Source organism: Schistocerca serialis, chromosome 5, assembly GCF_023864345.2.
Source record: "Schistocerca serialis cubense isolate TAMUIC-IGC-003099 chromosome 5, iqSchSeri2.2, whole genome shotgun sequence".
NCBI lineage: Eukaryota > Metazoa > Arthropoda > Insecta > Orthoptera > Acrididae > Schistocerca > Schistocerca serialis.
In genome coordinates, this window is record NC_064642.1 from 245432155 (window position 1) to 245453578 (window position 21424).

The 21424-nt window shown below is 39.0% G+C and overlaps 1 protein-coding gene across 2 annotated transcripts in view; it reads right to left on the reverse strand.

Moving 5' to 3' along the window:
• Positions 1–21424, reverse strand: part of LOC126481674 (xenotropic and polytropic retrovirus receptor 1) — a 285237-nt gene that overhangs the window by 65435 nt on the left and 198378 nt on the right. For both annotated transcript variants that reach the window (XM_050105607.1, XM_050105606.1), the window contains exons 2-5: positions 10984–11073; positions 10630–10783; positions 10293–10540; positions 4745–5006 (exon numbers count right to left, since the gene is read on the reverse strand). In XM_050105607.1, the coding sequence (XP_049961564.1) occupies positions 4745–5006; positions 10293–10540; positions 10630–10783; positions 10984–11052 (733 nt within the window). In that variant the 5' untranslated portion in view covers positions 11053–11073. The remainder of the gene's footprint in view (positions 1–4744; positions 5007–10292; positions 10541–10629; positions 10784–10983; positions 11074–21424) is intronic.

Here is a 21424-nt window from a genome sequence, read left to right on the forward strand (position 1 = left end):
CACACACAGATCTGAATTTGCAGGCATCTAGCTGCCATCGCATGTCACAAACTATGGGCACCCTTCAAACAATGGTGCACCAAGCACATGTTGTGTCTGATAAAGACAACCTTGGAAAGGAATTGGAACACCTACAGTCTGTGTTCAAAGATAATGGATATTCTCCACATCACATCAGCATGGCTTTAAGGAGAAGGAAATGTGACCGCCCACATGAGCAAGAGGAGAAGGAGTGGTTCAGGTCCAGGGCATTCCTTGCAAATGTCAGCAATATTTCTTCGAAATTAGGCAGATTCCTAGGGAAACATTATGTCAATGTAATATTCTGGCCACCTACAAAGATTTCCACGTTCTTGGTTCAGTAAAGAATGCTGGGATGGGATTGCAGATGGCTGGAATCTTACAAAATACCTTGTCAGCATGGCAAAGCCTACATTGGTCAGAAAACACACACATTACACGAAAGGTGTGTTTAACATGATTGCCATGCCTCGTGATGACTGGGTGTTGTGTGATGTCCTTAGGTTAGTTAAGTTTAAGTAGTTCTAAGTTCTAGGGGACTGATGACCATAGATGTTCAGTCCCATAGTGCTCAGAGCCATGATTGCCACACTCACCTTTCACAGCCCAATAAGGCTGCCATATTCAAGTATTTTGTTTCCATAGGGCATGTGTAGAAATGCTTGCAATCTTATTGCACTAATGTTATTTCACATTTCTTTTTCAGAAATGGATTCTTTAGCCAAATCTCTCTTGTCGTCACATCATGAGAACACTATCAGGCTAACTGACTAAAAACCTAAAATTGAACAAGATGGGGCTATGATTACCCAAGGGACTCACAACAAGGTTAAAACTCTGGCTAGCCAGGTTTAGGTTTTCGTCAATCAGTTAAGATGAATGCTGGGATAGTTGCCTCGAAAATGACATGACCAATTTCCTTATTTCCGAGATTCTATTCAGTTTGAATAAGCTCATTGTTGACTGGACATTAAACTCCAACAAATCAATTTCTTTTCGTAACTATTTTACAACAGAAAAAAATCATCAGAAAATAGCAGGAAAAATCCTATTTATAGGTGTTAATAAATGGAGGATGAGGCATAGGAGCAAATGAAGGATGCTGAGGAAGGAACTTAAGAGTCTAAAGACCTATTGTCATTGCAGTCACTAAAATGATGAAATATAGTTGTTGATCAAAAAGTTTCCATTTGAGTGCATTGCTGCAGCATATATGCAATGTAGCATGACTCTGATGAGGGTATATGTGGTGACACCGCCAGACACCACACTTGCTAGGTGGTAGCCTCTAAATCAGCCGTGGTCCATTAGTATACGTCGGACCCGCGTGTCGCCACTGTCAGTGATTGCAGACCGAGCACCACCACACGGCAGGTCTAGAGAGACTTCCTAGCACTCGTCCCAGTTGTACAGCCAACTTTGCTAGCGATGCTACACTGACAAATACGCTCCCATTTGCCGAGACAATAGTTAGCATAGCCTTCAGCTACGTCATTTGCTATGACCTAGCAAGGTGCCATTATCAATAGATATATATAACTTGTGATGCCTGTACCGTCAGACCGGTGTACACCACTTCTGGATTAAAGTTAAGTATTACAGCAACTGCGTCCGTTTTTCTAAGTTCTCATTTCCTTGTAATGTTCCAGACCTCACGCCAATCTGCGTGAGCTTAAAAGCATGCATTTCAACCTCCTCTAGCAACACTGTGTTAGCTCTTCTGCCAACACTTCAGTATATATGCACTGACATGCAGGCAAGGGATTAGTACGTCATTCAATTCTTTCCGACATGCATATGGGAAATGTGAACTATGCCAACGTTATTAGCACTTGTGAGTAAACAGGACCAATGTGCTGTTAGTCTTTTCTTGCCTGCCAAATGGTAGATGCCAGTAGACATTCACTGGAGAATGAAAAATTTGTATGAGTCGGGATTTTTGTCAAAAACCACCACTGTGGACCGGTGTGCCAGGTTCCATGCAGGTCACGACTGGATAGAAGACACTGGTGGATCTGGGAGGCTAGCTTCCACTGGGAGACTCTAGCACCTGACCTATTGTCCTGATCCCTCCCCATGTGAATATCATGCCATCAGTCCCTTAGAAAAAGGCCTTGAGGGATCAATTATTCCTGTTGGATGAGTAGGTGCAGCATGTAGTTACAAACTTCTTCACGGAACAGGAGACAGTGTTTTAGTAAATGGGTATCTTCAACCTGATGCATCAGTGGATGATTGCCTCAATGATCATGGCAGTTTTGCCTGACTGGCATACCAGACAAAACTGCTTTCCACACAAGTTATTCAGATAAGTTATTAGACACTCCTTAAGTGAGCACTCTGGTCGCTTTGGGGTGTTGTATGTAGAGTAGAATTTGTACCAGGTAGTCATGTGCACCTCCATCGCTGACATAAGTCATGGTGTTTACCGAGTGAGGTGGCACAGTGGTTAGCACACTGGACTCGCATTCAGGACAATGGTTCAATCCTGTGTGTGGCCATCCTGATTTAGGTTTTCCGTGATTTCCCTAAATTGCTTCAGGTAAATGCTGGGATGGTTTCCTTTGAAAGGGCATGGCCAACTTCCTTCCCCCTCATTCCCTAATCCGATGAGACTGATGACCTTGCAGTTTGGTCTTCTTCCAAAATCAACCCAACCCATGGTGTTAAAGTGTTGAGATGTGCCAGTTAGTTTTGCAGAGTTAGGCTGGTAAGATAGGTCAATGTGGAGAACTGAGTGAATGGCAGACAGGAGCCAGCATGTTAGGGCATACCCCTGGTCATACTGTAAATTAAGTTGTCTAATTTGCTGCTGTATCAGTGCAAACTGGTCAACATTTCTACAAGGAATTGTGTATCACACACAGCCTTGTAGCATGGCTTAAGAACGGTGGACTGGAGATGTGTGTCACACCTTGACAACTGCAACTGATTTCAAGTGTAAAGGAATTGTTGCTGATAGTGATAAGTTCATTTCAACCACTTTCTGAGTGGACACTGCAAAGGGAACAGCATTCATTGGACATTTGAAGATAGGTACCTCACAATAGCCCTTGCTCTCTGGATCAGTGGACCAAACAATTCAGAAACTGATCATTAGCTGACTTGAACATATGCAGTGTTGCCTGACTGGTCACAATTTTACCTCTTTTCAAATGATACAAGGCATCAAGTGCACTAACTGCCCAATAAGGCATTTAAATCATGATGTGTGGAGAATGTATAAGTATCTCAACCTGGTAGTGGTTCTGCAATGTTTTCAGGGTATTTTTCTGCAATGACTTGGGCCCACTCCTTCATGTTACCATGAATGTGAAGCAGGTGTTTATTTTACCATTCTCAATAACCAAGTGCTGCCCTTCCTTCTAGATCTTCATGATAGCTTTACTAATAGCTTTACTAAATACATTCCATCATCCAAGATAAAAACTACCATGTTCCCAGTGCTGTACACACATGTTCCAGGTGTGACAAACACTCAGGCGCCCTGTTGCATATTGTCGGGTCCACAAAATTATCTGGTCATAACCCCACAGAAAATGTCTGGGTACCATTCAAAATAGCAGGTGAAATGGAGCAATCAATATCCCCACCATTTCATAGCTAATCATCCATGGTGGCTTCATACAGATATGGTATTCCTGAAGAGACTTGAGGACTCTTTCCCTTTCTGAACTGATACTACTATCAAGGTGGTGGTAGGTGCTATTAGTGAGATGTCTCCTGGGGATTACTAATTTTTTGATCTTGTTTACTTAGTTATTTAGAGTTTGAACCTATGTTGCTCTTTTGTTTTGCTTTTTTACTCCCTCTTCCGTTTTGTTTCCTTCCCTAAATCCTACATCTTCTTTTAGTTTTTTAATACTTAGTCAGTGTCTACTGATAACTGCAATAGGAATTAGTGTTATGGTTAATTTCTTATGATATTAATTGTTTGAGAATCACTTTCTCCATACTATACCCAACTGTAAAAATGCTAATTCTTGAATTTAAGATTTTATTGGCTTATCAGTACATTTTGCATGTGTCCCACTATTATTTATCAATGATTGTTTTATTCGGTATCCTCAGCTTAAGACACAGTAAGTTTGCTGTTACACTTTCATAGAGTAAGGCTACCAGGTCACACACACAAAATGTTTGACTTGGCACATTATATTAGCTAGTCAAATAGCAATGATTCAAAAATTTCCAGTCTCGTGCTGTTTGGTTTGATAGTAAACTTGTAGTAGCAGTCAAGGAGCACAAATATTAACCATCAACAGCCCTACTGCCAAGCTATAAGAAAAATTTAAATGATTCTGTACACATTATCCCACATTTACTGGTATTTGCAAGAAGCCAAATAAATGTCTCCACCATGGGTTCAGTTAAGAGAGATGGCACAATACTTTGATAGTGTCTATCTAATACATTTTGTGCTAATATTTTGCATTAAAAAAATTAAAAAAATAAATAAAAAAATTACAGTAACACACTGAGAGAAATGTGTAGTATTCATTGCTTTTATTTCAAATTGATAAGTGCTTGTCTGCACTAGGTTGTTGTTTAAAGTTTCAATAAAAATGTGACTTTCATTTGCAATAATAGACTGAACGTTTTGGGATGTGTGCTAATCTTGCATCTCAGTGGTTTTTAACTTGCTTTTCATAAAATAAAGTAATATTTAGATTTTGTATTTATAGATTATTACAGTTTTATGAGAACTGAAAATTATTCCAACCTGAAAGCACAACAGCAAGAAAAAGCACTATGAAGGAGCCGGAGAAGAGACCCACTTTGAAAGTAATCCAGGGGCTTCGTTGCTCTCCAAGAGGTGGTACACGCAGTCGTTTCATAGCTCTCTGTCGATCACCACCCTCTAGTTCCAGAGTCACAGTTCCTTCTGTTTCTGTGATTAATCGATCAATATCTTTGTTGGTGTATATGTGTGATGTTTCCACATTTTCCTGTCTCCATCTTGCTCCAGAGTCAACTGATAGCAGCTACAATGAAGTGACAGTATAATGACAGAGATATTATCAGCACAAATAAATTTGTTAGAAAGTTTTATTGTACAAAAAGTGTTCCATTTTTATTTTTGAGGCAAATTAAAGTACCATAAAGCCAAGAAATTTCATTTTTAATATTTGCAATAAATCTTCAATAAATTTGGTAAAGGTGGCACTCCTTACCATGGGATGCATTCTGTGGCTGTCGTCAGTTGGTAAGAAACTGTCCTATGTACATCTTTAGAATTCCATATCCAGTAACATTTTTTAACTAAAGTCACATGGCAATCTGGGATAGAGCTGAGAAAGGAAAAGGTTTTGTTGGTTGTCATAAGGACTAAGATATGGCAAGTTAGGTTCTGTTCATTTTACAGAATAAAATGTCATATTTTGCCAAGAAAAGATGGAAAAGATAATTTATATTGTAGGGAAATCAGACAGCATAGTATCTTACACAGTGAGTAGGCTGCAGTATATGTACACATTGATTCTAACATCCTAGTTTTGCTCTATGCTGGACATTTTATCTTACCTGTTAACTGGCTACTATTAAATCAATTCAAAGTGCATATTAGATAAGACTATCTAACAAGGTTGTCGAATTTTGTGAATCCAGTTCATATTTAGAAAGAGGAAGAAGAGTGGCCATAATGACAATGAGCAAAGCTGGATGGTGATCAAGGAATAAAAGATTAGGTAAAGCATAGTGGTCATAGAAAGAAAGTGAGGGAAGAAGAAATCAAAAGTCAGAGAGACAACTACACGTGGGCAAAAAAATTTAATACAATGTGGACACCTAGGTAAGAAGATGCTGTGTAATGCTTCACAGTAGGCTGTGTGTGTGGTTGAAAACTGTAGTCTGACAAGATAATCACCAATAAACAAATAGCATGGTATTGTGCATGAAGTATTATGGATTAGACAGATTTGTGCTTTTGAAGTAAATTTTGTTATGGCTTCCTTAGAATCCTGTCTTGCCATCAGCCTTCATCCATCATGATAAGTAAAACATGCATACTTTATTATAGTTCTAACACAAAACATTTATCAATGCAGTGATCTGCACATTGATGTGAGCACCAAGAAATTGTCTGGGATGTTTTGTTAGCTAAATTCATCACCATGTTTTTGAAGTGATACACTCTACATCTCTTATACCGGTCAGTCTGTAGGCAAATCCTAATTTGGAAAGTTATGTTGTCTGTCTATCAGATGTGCTCATACCAGTTGCTGCAATACTTCACTATTCTAAATTTGATTGGTTCTGATTTTATTTCTTGCCATACCTGCATTTTCTTCTCATAATTTCATTTCTGCAGCGTTTATTACATCTACAGTTTCTTCCATGCACCCAAAAATATCACAGAGGATTGCTGGAAGATTGATAGTTTTATAATACTGTACTCTTTTCTTGCCTGGTCTTATTTTTTAATTTTATGTGGTTGATGGGGCACAATCTTAAATTAATCATTAGTTACTTACTCCAGCAACCCAGACATGGTTATATGTAAGCCTCTGTCCAGATTACTATACATATACCCAGTTCTTGGCTTATAACAATGTTAACATTTGTACATCTCTGCCAATATCTTCATATATCTGTTTCTCATAAACATCATGTCGTCTTTCTCCAGGCCTCATGCCTGGTACAGTTCTCCTCAAATATTGTCTCATGACACCAATGTGGTCTTTTCTTTTGGTTATTAAAATTTCATCATTTTTTATTATGCTTGATCTTATAAAATCTTCTATTAGTTGTATAGGAGCCTTATAGCTTTTATTAATTTTCTTTGCAGTTGAAAGCTTATTTCTGTTTACATTATCCAATTCATTTATGAATTTTATAAAGTGTATGTGTGAATGTAACTTGACTCAATGTTGTCTCAATTATCTTTTGTAGAAGAAGCACAGTCTTTAGTTGATAGTCCCTTCATAGGTTCAGCATGTTCACATCAACAAGAATTTCAGAAATTGTTTTAAGTTTGATATTTATTACTATATAAAGTGTTGAGAACACATACTTCTGCTTTTTAATGGTCATTAAACTTACCTTTCTTGAACAAAGATAATACTTCTCTTTTTTCCGTGCATCAATTATCTTACTACCTTACCAGCACTGATGATAATTAACAAGGTGTAGCATCTTTGTATGTCACATATGTTATTTCTGTTCCCTTTTTACCCTTGTTAAGATGTTTACTCCATTTGACCTACAAATTTGTCCCATGTGTGTTGTGACACTTTAATTACTTTTTTGGCATATTCTTTTTTTTCTGTATATTCTGAATTGTGTGTGTGTGTTTTTTTTTAGTGGTTCTCCAATTTTCTGTATTCAGATAAACAGATAATTTATGCTTCTTATGTTGTTCTTTTTCCTGAGGGCTTCGATTACATCTTACCTACATGATTGCACATCATCTCCAAATAATTTTGGCAACCTTTTCCAGTAAATATTCCTTCAAACTTGCTATGTTTTCTTGTTGTAGTAAGTGCACTTGCACTTCACACTCTTCATCTATCTGGTGGACAGTGTTGTTGAGCTTCATGGTTATTCCGTTTCCCCCCCCCCAAAAAAAAAGGACATAGCTCAGCACGTACTCACCAGTACTACTATAGTGATACTCACCTGAAGATGGCCAGAAAACTCTGCGCCAAAATATCGTGGCAGGATGTTACAGACATCCGCCAGTTCTCCCATGTTTTTATGGAACGGGACACCTTTTACTGTTAGTAGGCCTTACTGCCACATCTTTTAAAAAATCCTTAAAAATCTGCGCATCTCTGAATTGAGTCTTGAGCTTGTCATATATTAGAAAATAATGTATACTTGTAAATATCCCTTCTCCAAAAGAAGATATTTGTGATTCATGCAACTAAACTGTTTAGCTTCATTGCCATTGTTTTTGTAATGACCCTCCTTGAATGTCTATGTTGCAATAAAACTGCCCATAGCATTAAATGCTTGTATTATTAATCTAACAATGGAAAGTCCAGTTTGGAATGTCAACAATATTGTGAAAAGGGAGACTGCTACTCACCATAAAGATGGCACATTGAGTGGAGGCAGTCACAACAAAAGGACGATTATAAATTGAGCTTTCAGCCTAAGCCTTATTCTTTTCTGAAGGAGAAGGCTTTGGCTGACAGCTCAATGTCTAACAGTCTTTTCATTGTGCCTTTCTGTGACTCAAAGTGTAATTGTTACTGTGAGTAGAAGTCTATCCTTTTCATAATATTAATCTTTCATAGCAGATGTTTGCAGGTTATCAGTGTCTTCTATCTTGGTCTCTTCAGGGACATATATTTGTACTTTGGTAACCTAATGATGTGATCATTCAGTTCTTTGATTCCTTTACATTTTTCTTTGTTTTTGTTGGGATTGCAACTGGTACATTTCCTTCTTCAGCTTTCTTTCCAGTTCCATTTATTTAGATTTGAGTCTCCTCATGTTCCAAGTGACATTATTCGATCTGCCTATTGCTATACTGGTGATCTTCACAAAAGTGATCGGCAACCTTCTGGGCACCTCAACCAAGTCTGCAGCCTACATAGTCCATGCACACCTCAGCAGCATGGACTCGCTCCATTGCAGTAATGGACAGATGCCAGGTAGTAGTTCCAGCGTTAGTAGAGGCTGCCTCTTCCAAAGGAACTATTCACATCTCCCACACACACATGACTAGAAAATAGTGATGTGAGTATTCTGCCACTGACCACTGTAAAGGTTGGCTCCAGAGCTAGACAAGTCAGTTCTTACAGCTTTGAGAGCCTCTCCTAGCCCTCAAGTGGGTGCTATTCACCCCATCATCTTACGACACTCTCAAAGCCCATCGTAGGAACCAATGTCACTGTATTCAGCCTTCATTGTTGTTCCCTTGGTGCAATCAGACTGTATCCAGGATAGATTTTTCTGTTCACATGCTTGGTGTTATCATGGACAGCTTATTTGGACTTAGAATATTTTCCATACAAGTGTATTTGTCTATGAAGATACTAATTGTGTTACTTTGTCAGATTCTGGAATCACCACACTGTCAAGTCTTCACACCTGTGAGATACTGTAATGGTGATTTTGTTATTATCATTGAAGCAGATGTTTCTTTCATTGGTCAATAAACATTGTAAACTTGATCACCGTTTCCCTGTGTCAGTGTGTGTGACCCATCATGTATGATTCGAGTTCTCTTGTCCTTTCCACCCTTTGGTCACTAATTTTTAAAACAATTGCCAGGAAATTTTTTATAACTCTTGTTGGCAGTTTAAATGAGGAACTGTGCTCAAAGTACTGAATGCTAACCCACAAAAGTTGCTGACAGACTGCACAAACTGCCACTTTCATTGTCATAATAGCCAAACTGCCTGAAATGTAATATGAGTTAGTGCCTAAACTTTCCTGGTCTCTATATTTGGTCCCTTCAGATTTTTCTCTGAATGACACGACATACCTACTGTAAATATGTTAAGCATTTGATGTTATTACTTTTAAATATACACTCAAAAGCTACAATATGTGTGTGGAATTTTAAAGATTACATTAAGGGACAAAAAACAACTTTTACAAAGGATATGTTCTGTTATTTGTTTATACTTACATATATAGCAACACTGTTATTGCAAAAAGAATTGTAAATAAAAATAGATAGTTTTTTAAAATGTAAATTTAGATTCCTTTGAGGAACTTATTTTTAGAGCAATTGAGAATGTTAAACTTTGTCAGCGCCCCTCACTTTCAGACAAAAGCTTAAAACCTTTTTAGTAAGTAAAAGTTGTTATACTGTAAAAGAATATTTAACATAGATGTAGATTATTAGCAACATATGACATTATCACCAAAATATTATGAAATTATAAATATATGTATGACTAGTTATAAAAACTACACAAAATATGAGAAACGTGTTTAATTGTAAATGTATGTGTGCTCATGTGTTGTAATCTGACGACATCCATACAATATTTATTGTTCCACGGATGAATAAATAAATAAATATATAAAAATAAATAAAAACCTTAGTAAAGTAATGATAACCGAAAACTATAAAATATTCTGTTTAATGATGGTGTTTGACTTTTCATCTGTAACATTGCACATTATTTCATAAAATGATACAGATCCTTAAATGTAAATACAGGCACAACATGTTATTATAGACAGAAAGTAAATGCATTCTTTTTAAAGAGAGCACTCAGTACCACAGGCTTAAATATTTTCTGACAGTCTGATTTCATTATATTATACCAAAAGTCACACATTTTGCGAAACAGCACAGTGTTACTCACCTTATCGTGTTTTTTGAGGATCTTCCGAAATCCTGTGAAATTCAAAGTCTGATAGTTTTGCAGGAGGATCAAGCTTAGGTAAAATTCACTAAATGCAAGCTTCAGCTCTTGTACTTTCCTTACAGGAAGACTAGGCTTAGCTTCACTTGACCTGAAGACTGATTTGCTGACTTTGCCATCTACAAGTGCAGCTGTTTTGAGTTCACTCTGTAACGCAGCAAATTTTCGTGTAGCTTCGGCTAATTTTTCTGCAAATAAAAAACACATGGCTGACAATTTCTTTCATTTTTCTTTCAGAGAAACAAGATGAGAATACAAATCACTATTTTGTTATTACCAGAATAGAAAGTATTGATTTTCTTCAGTTCATTGTCACAGTACTGGAAAAAGTGATCATCAAAATTGGCAAAATGCCTTGTGAGAACCTCAGGCTCCACAAGTTCTGCTGAAGGTGCTTCCTCTACAGTGTTATAGAGCATCATTTTCATTTCCTGCAAGAAAATGTCAACATTTAAACTCTAACTGCTCTGAATGCCCCACAGAATGTTTCGAGATATATTTGAAAGTGTAGACCAACAACTAACACCTTAAAAAAAGAAAACTATTTATACACTGTCAAGCAAAGTCGTACTTAGTAAACTGAGCATCCATCACCATGTAAAGAATGATAATATTAATGTAAGGAACTGACCTCATAGCTGATGTACTGCTTTCGCCATTCTGGAGTAATATGAGCTGCCAAGTGCTCGGCAAACTTCATTGTGATGTTTATTCAAGCATCCTGTTATTGAAAAATAGTCACACAGTATAATATATGCTGTACATCACACAAATGCATATAATATTCTATGATACTGTGGAGGTTATTGTGTAAAGAATAGTAACTGAACAGCAGAAAGAGTATTTGAAGAGTATAGATAAAGTCATTTGAAGGAGGAAAGAACACACAAAGAATATTCTGAACAGTTTGTTTGGAGTCTTTTCCTACAGGAAATGTTACAGTTATAATAATAATTATTATTATAATTATAATAATAATAATTTCAATCATGAACATAAGATTTTTTTCAACGTTCATAAATGGATATTCTCAAGAACACTGCCAAGTGTGTTACCCCATTGAATTCAATGGTTTCATCAGATCACTGAAGTTAAGCAACATTAGAAGTGGCTGGCACTCGAGTGGGCAATCACCTGGGAGTGGAGGGGGTTGTGAGGGGGAAGGGGAGGGGGAGGGGAGAGATACACCATGTTGTGTTAGCTACTTTCCTTTTGTCTTTAAGGCAGAGTAGAGGAGAGGTGATGGCATAAAGACCCTAACAGCTGGTCTTGGCATCAATATCCTGGATTAAATTCCAAACTTCTCTGTAGGAGTGAGGGCATGTGGTACTGTTGGTTGTGATCTATCTGCCAGAGGGAGACACTGAGCTCAGCACCCCTTTGGTGCTATTTGAGAGGATTAGGCAATGTGCCAGCAGTGGGTTGCACCCTTTCCCTTTGTCTATCATCAGCATCCAACACCAACCTCCACATCACATACACACATTAAAGTCACCTACATAGACACATTTAAATACATTGTGTGTGTGGGCTAGGAAAAACATTTCCAATTAGGCAGCTGAAACTGCCCTTCAGGGTCTCCCAACAGACAGTGCAAAATGACTTTACTTTCATTCAAACAGAGTTAGTGCTACAACTAAATACAGTTTTTTTGATGAGGGTTGCAGAAACATTCATGGAAATGCCCTCCCTCCCCCCCCCCCCCTCCCTTCCCCGGATGAGTTCCACTATATTCTATATTCTGTTGTCTTGTTAGTGTTTTATTTGACTGCCAATTGAGCTTCTTTTCATGTTCCTTTAACAAAGATACTGTGTTCTTATTAAGTACGAAAGAGAGACAGAATGGTTCACTTTCAATGGGTGATGTGGACATCAAGATCCAATTAGCTGACATGTAATATGTCAGTCTCTAGCACTGAGTGAAAGAAATTTAAAAATTCACTGTCTGTATAAGTTTTCACTCCGAAACATATTCTTCAAATTTAGAAATTAAACATCATATACTGTTATCTTATTTTAGGTGCACCAAAAGGTATTATGACTTTTCATATGCTGAATCTGTGCTGACTACCGTTTCGTTTTTGATTTCTTCATATTTTTCCTGCAACCATTTCGCTTTCACTTCCTTGCACTTCCTGTTGACTTATAGTGTCAGTATTCTTTTCCTTTCTTGAATATATTTCTCTCCCCTCATTTTGTCAGTTATTAATAGGGTAGTTGATAGTTAAGGGTAAAGCTGGTGGCAGACTCCAGTATATTGGTACTGAGAAAATTTAGTCAGGGTACGAAGGAGTTTGCTTACAAAACTCTGGTAAACCCATCCTAGAAGATTGCTATTTGGTATGGGTCCCACACAGTTGAGCAGATTGTAACTAAGCCTGCATTATCATTATTACTGTCTTTCTGGTCATTAATATACAGTATGAACAACATGGATCCCAAAACATTTCATTGTGGCATCTTCAATCCAGTCACAAATCTTTTTGGTACTCTATGTACTTGTGTTACTAAGCATTGGTATGTTACTTAGTTAAATGATTCCCAGAACTCAATGAATACTGCATCTGCCTGACTGCATGCCTTGATTCATGGCTTTCAGGATGACATGTGAGAAATATGCAAGTTGGATTTTGCATGAGTCACATTTGTGGAAGTCATGCTATATGTCAAAGAGGAGGACTTTCTGCTCAAGGTACAGTTGTGAACTCAGTATATTTTCTAAGATTCTACAACAGATAGCTGAAAAATATATTGGACAGTAATTTTGTGTTGCTCGCTCCTGCACACCTTTTTGTTGACAGGTGTGGCATCTATATCTATGCTCTGAAAACCACTGTGAAGTGCATGGCACAGGGTATGTCCCATTGTACCAGTTATTGAGCTTTTTCCTGTTCCATTCACACATGGACTGCAGAAAGAATGATTGCGTAAATCCTTCTGTATGTTCTGTAATTGATCTAATCTTGTTCTAATGATCACTATGGGAGAGATGTATAGGAGATTCTTGTATATTCATAGAGTTGTCACTTAAAGATGACTCTTGAAACTTTCTGACCACAAATAACATATTATCAAGAACACAGTTTGGATTTCTGAAGGGTTCTGATATCAAAAAGGCTATTTACACTTACAGTGAATATGTACTTAGTTCATTAAATAACAAGTTACAAGCAGCAGGTATTTTCTGTGATTTGTCAAAGGCATTTGATTGTGTAAACCACAACATCCTTTTAAATAAATTAGAATTCTATGGTGTAACGGGCAGTGCTGCAAAATAGTTCAAGTCATACCTCACTAACAGGAAACAAAGGGTGTCAGTGCAAGGGACTAGTGAATCAAGTCATCAGTCATCATCAGAATGGGAAGAAATTACATGGGGTGTCCCACAAGGATCCATCTTAGGGCCATTGCTTTTTCTTGTGTACGTTAATGATCTCTTATCAGTTACACTGCCAGAAGCAGAGTTCGTTTTGTTTGCAGATGACACGAGTATTGCAATAAATAGTATGTCGAGTGTAGTTCTAGAAAGATCTGCTAATGATATTTTCTTGGATGTTAATAAATGGTTTAAAGCTAACTCACTGACATTAAACTTCGAAAAGACTCACTATACGCAATTCAGAACCTGTAAGACGTTTCCACCCAGCATATGCATAAAGCACGAAGAAGAGCAGATAGAAGAGGTTGACAGTCTTAAATTCCTGGGATTACAACTTGATAATAAATTCAGTTGGGAGGATCACACCACAGAACTGCAGAAATGCCTTAACAAATCTGTATTTGCAATTCGAGTGTTAGCAGACATAGGCGACATAAAAGTGAAAAAGCTTGCATACTTTGCCTACTTTTATTCCATAATGTCATATGGTATAATATTTTGGGATAACTCTTCAAGTCAAACAAAAGGTTTCAGAGTCCAAAAGCATGTAATACGTATTATTTGTGGAGTAAATTCATGGACATCCTGTAGAAACCTCTTCAAAGAACTGGGTTTACTAACTATTGCCTCTCGGTATATTTACTCCTTAATGAAATTTGTCCTAAATAATATATCTCTTTTTCCAACAAACAGCTCAGTTCATACATACAATACCAGAAACAAACATGATCTGTACAAGGACTTAAAAGCACTTACTTTAGTTCAAAAAGGGGTCCACTACTCAGGAACACTCATCTTCAATAATTTGCCAGCAAACATAAAAAATTTAGTTACCAATAAAGATCAGTTTAAAAGGAGCCTGAAAGACTTACTAGTGGCCAACTCCTTCTACTCCATTGACGAATTTTTTAATAGAAAGAAATGATGTATTGTATATATTCATACTATTAGTATTGTTATTTCAGCTTTAAAAAAAGTGACATGTTCCACATCCACGAGGATCTCCTCAACACGGATCTATGGAACGAAAAACTAATCTAATCTAATCTAATCTGTCAGTAGACTTTCTCATAACAGTTTCCATCTACGCTTTCTTTCGACTGGTGAGCACAGTCTTTCTGTTTGAGTGAACTACAGTACATTATTTTTAAAAGAGGATCCAGCTCTGGTACAGAACTTGTTTAGAATCTGATAGAGATTCTGTAAGGACCTGGAGCTTTGTTCAGTTTCAGTGGTTTCTGTTGTTTCTCAACATCAATGACACTAATACTTTTACCACTCTTCTTTGTAGTGGTGCAAGAATTAAACTGAGAATGAGACAGCACTCTCAGATTTTTCTTATACAGGAACATTTGTAAATATGGTACATCATTTCCACTTATGCTTTGCTATCATAAATTACAGTTCCTGTGACACCCATAGGTATCTGGACACAAACTTTAGTGTCTCGTTATGGACAACCAGTATTTCTTTGGTTTTTGTAGAGATTTTTCAATAAGATTCTACTATTTTAGTCATCTAAGACTTTGTGGATTGCATGTTTGCTAACTTGAGTGTTTCTGCTAGCTTCTATCTATCTTTAGTGCTCTGACATTTCCTACAATTACTGTGCAGCAGTCTCTATTTCTTTAGAAGTTTCTTTATAGAGGCTATATACCTTGCATGATCTCTCCCATCACAAACTGTTGCATTCAGTGCTTGGTCAATAACCTGGAGATAAATATTTCAAGTTACTCTTTGTGTAGCTTATTGAACAAATAAATCCTTCTACTTGTTTCAGTCACCATTTGTACTTTGGTAATCATAGTTACTGTTACTGCCTCATGAGTGGATGTCTGGACAACCAAACTTCCAGACAGGATAAAACTGTGTGCTGGATTGGGATTTGAACCTGATACTTTTGCCTTTTGTGGGCAAGGGCTCTACCACTGGGCTACCCAAGCATGACTCATGACCCGTCCAAACAGCTTTACTTCTTCCAGTACCTCATCTCCAAAGAAAAGGTCCCAGGTTTGATTCTAGGTCTGACACACTGTTTTAATTTGCCAGGAAGTTTCATATCAGCACACATTCCACTGTTGAATGAGAATTCATTCTGTTCTGAACAACCTGTTCCAAGTACATCTACACCTCTATCTACATCTATATTATTACTTTGCAATTCATAATTATGTATATGGCATAGGTTTCATCAAACCACCTTCATGCTGTTTCTCTACCATTCCACTCTTGAACAGGGCACAGGAAAAATGAACACTTGAATCTTTCTGATCAAGCTCTGATTTATCTTATTTTATGATGATCATTTCTCCCTATGTAGGTGGGTGCCAAAAAAATGTTTTCACACTGAGGGGAAATTTCTGATTGAAGTTTCATAATAAGGTCCTTCTGCAATTACATATGCCTTTTTTTTAATGATTGCCAGGCCAATTTGTCTTTCATATCCACGGAAGACCGTGGTTAGCACACTGGACTCGCATTCGGGAGGACGACGGTTCAATCCCGTCTCCAGCCATCCTGATTTAGGTTTTCCGTGATTTCCCTAAATCATTTCAGGCAAATGCCAGGATGGTTCCTTTGAAAGGGCATGGCCGATTTCCTTCCCAATCCTTCCCTAACCCGAGCTTGCGCTCCGTCTCTAATGACCTCGTTGTCGACGGGACGTTAAACACTAACCACCACCACCTCCACGGAAGAATCTCCCCTATTTCATGATAATATAAAACAAGCTGCCTTTCTCTGGACTTTTTTGATGTCCTCCATCAATCCTATCTGATGGAAATCCCACACAGTGTAGCAGTACCCCAGAAGAGGGCGGACAAGTTTACTGTAAGCATTCTCTTTAACAAATTTGTTGCATTTTCTAAGTGTTCTGGCAATAAATCACAGACTTTTGTTTACTTTCCCTCAAGATTACCTATGTGATCATTCCAGTCTAAACTGTTTGTAATTGTAATCCTAAGTATTTAGTTGGAAAAATATATCTAAAAACACAGATGCGACTTACCGAACGAAAGTGCTGGCAGGTCGATAGACACACAAACATACACACGAAATTCAAGCTTTCGCGACAAACTGTTGCCTCATCAGGAAAGAGGGAAGGAGGGAGCGGAAAGACTTACCTTAGGGGGCGCGCGCACACACACACACACACACACACACACACACACACACACACACACACACATATATATATATATATATATATATATATATATATATATATATATATATATATATATATATATATATATATATATATATCCATCTGCACATACACAGTGTATACCTGTCCTCTTTTCCCCCTAAGGTAAGTCTTTCCGCTCCCGGGATTGGAATGACTCCTTACCCTCTCCCTTAAAACCCACATCCTTTCGTCTTTCCCTCTCCTTCCCTCTTTCCTGATGAGGCAACAGTTTGTTGCGAAAGTTTGAGTTTCGTGTGTATGTTTGTGTGTCTATCGACCTGCCAGCACTTTCGTTCGGTAAGTCACATCATCTGTGTTTTTAGATATATTTTTCCCACGTGGAATGTTTCCCTCTATTATATAAGTATTTAGTTGAATTTACAGCCTTTAGATTTGTGTGATTTATGATGTAACCAAAATTTATAGGACTCCTAGTACTCATATGCATGACTTCAACACACATTATATAGAGTAAATTGTCACTTTCACACCATACAGATATCTTGTCTAAATCTTTTTGCAGTTGGTTTTGATCATCTGATAACTTTACAAGATGGCAATTGACAGCATCATCTAGAAACAATCTAAGACGTCTGCTCAGATTGTCTCCTACATCATTTACATAGATCTGGAAATGCAGAAGGCCTGTAATACCTCCTTGTTGTCTCTCTCTCTCTCTCTCTCTCTCTCTCTCTCTCTCTCTCTCTCTCTCTCTCTCTCTCTCTCTCTTTTTCATGGGTGCTTAACAGCGGGGTCATCAGTGTCCTTACACTTATTGAAACAAATGAATGAGGAAATTTTGTTAAAAATCAAGGGGAGTTCATAAAACTTTAAAACTCAAACCACATTCATTTGAACATCACTTAAAATAGTGGGAAGATTCTGTGACAAATCTGCAGCAGCTTGCTGGTTGGATAATACTATACAATCCAATAAAATGTGCACAGTTATCTGTACACCACAAGCACCGCACATTGGAGGGTCTTCTCACAGGAGTAAGAAGTTATGCATCATAGGACTATGGCCTATGGGAAGATGAATAAGAAGGACCTCATCCTTTCTACATGGCTGGAAAGAAGTTTGTCATGGCTGAGTTGTGGGCTTTGATATGTGGAGCTTATTGTCAGTCACTTCCAGCCACTCATCTTCCCATCAACGCATGGCTTTGTACCTCAACAGCAAGGTTATAGCATGCATGGAGATGGCACACTGAAAGAACTGAGGGTCATGACATGCCTCCTTGGGTGCTAGATCTGCCCTTTCATTCTCTGAAATACCCATATAGCCTGGTACCCAGCAGAAAGACACCTCCTTCCCCAGTTGTAGTTGGAGGAGTGTGTCCTGATATTCTGGATGACTTTGTCTGCTGGGTACAAATGTTGTAGAGAGTGAAGGGCACTCGGAGAATCTGAACAGACAAGAAATTTAGCACTGGAAGAATATCTCATCTGCTCCGGTGCCTGCAAGATCACATATAATTCTGCATTGAAGACAGTAAATTCTTGAGGCATTCTGACCTTGAATACATGATCTAGGAAAACAACAGAGTAACCAATGAAGTTCCCTTGCTTGGATCCACCCTTAAAGACAGCTACATCGTTATGGTGCTCATATAAAATATTGCAAAACATCACATTAAAAACAGAAGCAGGAGTGCAATGTTTTTTGCACTGCACTAAATCTAAAATTATGCTAGGCCCCTACAGCAGCCAAGGTGGCAGACAATGGAACCCCTGGATTTGGTGTTGTACTTGCTCCATGTTGACTGACTCCAACACACACTGCATGCAGATCCCAAACGGTGTTGTGGCTCATGGATGGTTGGGGGAAAGGCATTCCAGAGGTGGACGAGCAACAGTATGGTATGCAGGTGAAATCGGAGCTGTGAGGAATTTACGTACATACCGATGTACCATGAGGTGCTGCTGCCAGATTGTGAATGGCAGAGCCTCAGCACAGAGACTCAGTATGAGGCTGGCTCTACAAGCACCCATGGCCAGCTGAGTCCCCTCACGGTCGACAATGTCAATGATCTTTAAACAAGAAACTCTTGATGATCTGTATACTATGCACGCATAGTCCAGCCACAAATGTACGAAAGCCTATAAAACTGTAGGATACATCCACTGTCCACTCCCCAAGACCTGTGGCTAAGGCACTTGATGATGATCAATGCCTTCAGGGTTCTGGCTTTCAGATCTCTCAGGTGGTGTAACCACGATAATTTGCAGTCAAAAACAAGGCCCAGAAACCTCACTGAGTCTCTAAAGTGTAGGATGGTGTCCCTAACATGTAAGACAGGTAAATTAAAAACATGATGATTAAAATGAACACAAACACACTTGGCTGACGAAAACTGAGTCCCCGTCTTTTCAGCCCACTCCTCTAACCTGCACAATGTATGTTGTAACTGATGGCTTACTTTTGAAACGGAAGAGAGGGAACAGAAAACAGAAAAATCACCCACCAATAAGGAGCACTGCACAGGAATCCTTATCATATACGTGATACTGTTTATGGCTATGTCAAAGAGGGTAACTCTTAAAACACTGCCCTGAGGGACACCATTCTCCTGCTCAAATCAATCTGACAGCGCGTTACCAAATTGGGTCCTAAAAACCCGTTGAGACAGGAAAGACCATATGAAGATGAGATGGTGGCCACGAAAGCCCCATTAATGTAATTGTGAGAGAATACAGTGCCTGCAAGTAGCACTGCATGGCATTACTGATATCAAAGAATATGCTGACACAGAGATGTGTACAAAGGAAAGCCTGCCAAATAGCTGCCTCTAGCAGGGTCAGGTTGTCAACAATTGACTGAAATCTCAGGAATCAACACTGAGAGCAGCTAAGGAGTTGTGTGGTTTCTAACAACCAGAACAGACGACAGTTAACCATGGTCTTTCCTGCACAGCTCGTTAAGGCAATACTCTGATAACTACTGGCACATGTATGGTCCTTTCCTGGTTTGAGGAGAGGTGTCAGAATTGCCTTCCTCCACGTGTTGGAGAAGTTGCCCGTCTGCCACATGAGATTGAAACATTTGAGGAGGATTCCCTTTGAAGCCACTGGCAAATGTTTAAGCATGCAGAATCACATCTGGTCGTGACCAGGTGTAGTGTCAGGAGTTTCAGTCAGTGCTGATTTGAGCTCCCACATGGAGAAACGAGAGTTGTAGACCTCAGAACTGTTGGATCTGAAGTCCAACTTCCCCCTTTCTACAGTCGCACAGTAACGACGAAACGCCGGATTTTGGCCGTAGTTTTTACAAAATTCTCGCCAGCGTCTGAGCTATGTCTCTAGGTGTTGTTTCGAGACACCCCTGTTTCAGCACTGCCGCTGTTGGTAAACGACTGCATTTACTGGAAATCCTCTGAATGAATTCCCATACTTTTGTAGAAGAAGTGAAACAATTGGTGGAGTCATAACCTTTTCTTACTCTCCTTAATAACACGTTGAGCCTTGGCCCTCTTGACTCGAAAGGATCTGAGGTTGTCTGCTGTCAGTCGGCATTTAAAATGTCTAAGAGCCACATGATCGTCCCAGATTGCTGAATGGCACTCATCTGTCCACCAAGGGACAGATCGCCTCTTAAGATTACCTGAGGACTTTGTGATGGATAGGTCGGCGACATGATGGATCACTCATGTGATGAGCTCCACCAACCCTTGGATGCTGCCGCATTGTTGAAACACAGCCAGCTGGCTGAACAGCATCCAGTTAGCCCTGCTGATCATCCATTTTGGTGGCTTCTCTTCAGGTACTGCTCCATCCAGTAAGTGAATGCAGAGTGGGAAGTGGTCACTGGAATGGTCATCAATGACCTCTCACTGAACATAAGTCTGCAAGGGTGGGAGGGCAGAAAGAGAAGTCAATGGCTGAGAATGACCCATTAGCAGTACAGAAATGAGTGTGAGTACCTGTGTCGAGGATACACAGCTCGTGAGACATCATGAGGCTCTCCAACACCCAACCCCAAGGCCAAGTAGAGGTCAAGACCCACAAGACATGATGGACATTGAAGCCTCCTAGGAGGAGAAATGATCATGGGAGCTGTTCTACAAGATTTGTGAGAGTATCAGAGTCTATTGCATCTTGTGTAGGTGCAACGTGTTGCACAGCGAGCAGACAGTGATCACATGATACAAATAAATATCAACTGCAACTGCTTGAGGTCAGTAGCCAAAGGGAGAGCAGAGGAATGGTGCGCGTTAGAGCCAAACACTGTGACCCCTCCCCCAATAGGTCTTCCTTGCAATATACGAGGTGTGACAAAGTAATGAGACTTATTTTCTTTGCAAGATGTAGCAACCCTGCAGGCTTGTAAACAAAAGCACAAGGGGCGTGCCTGTGCTGGAAATTTCAGTTCCTCCGCATGAGTCCTGATACCACTCAAGTTCCACTGTAATATGGGAGCCATGTAATCGATGTGGTTTTAATTTATCCTTATCTTTGCACCAGGGAGATGAAGCACTTTTAGAGCAATTAGGAGTGGAGGGGCTGC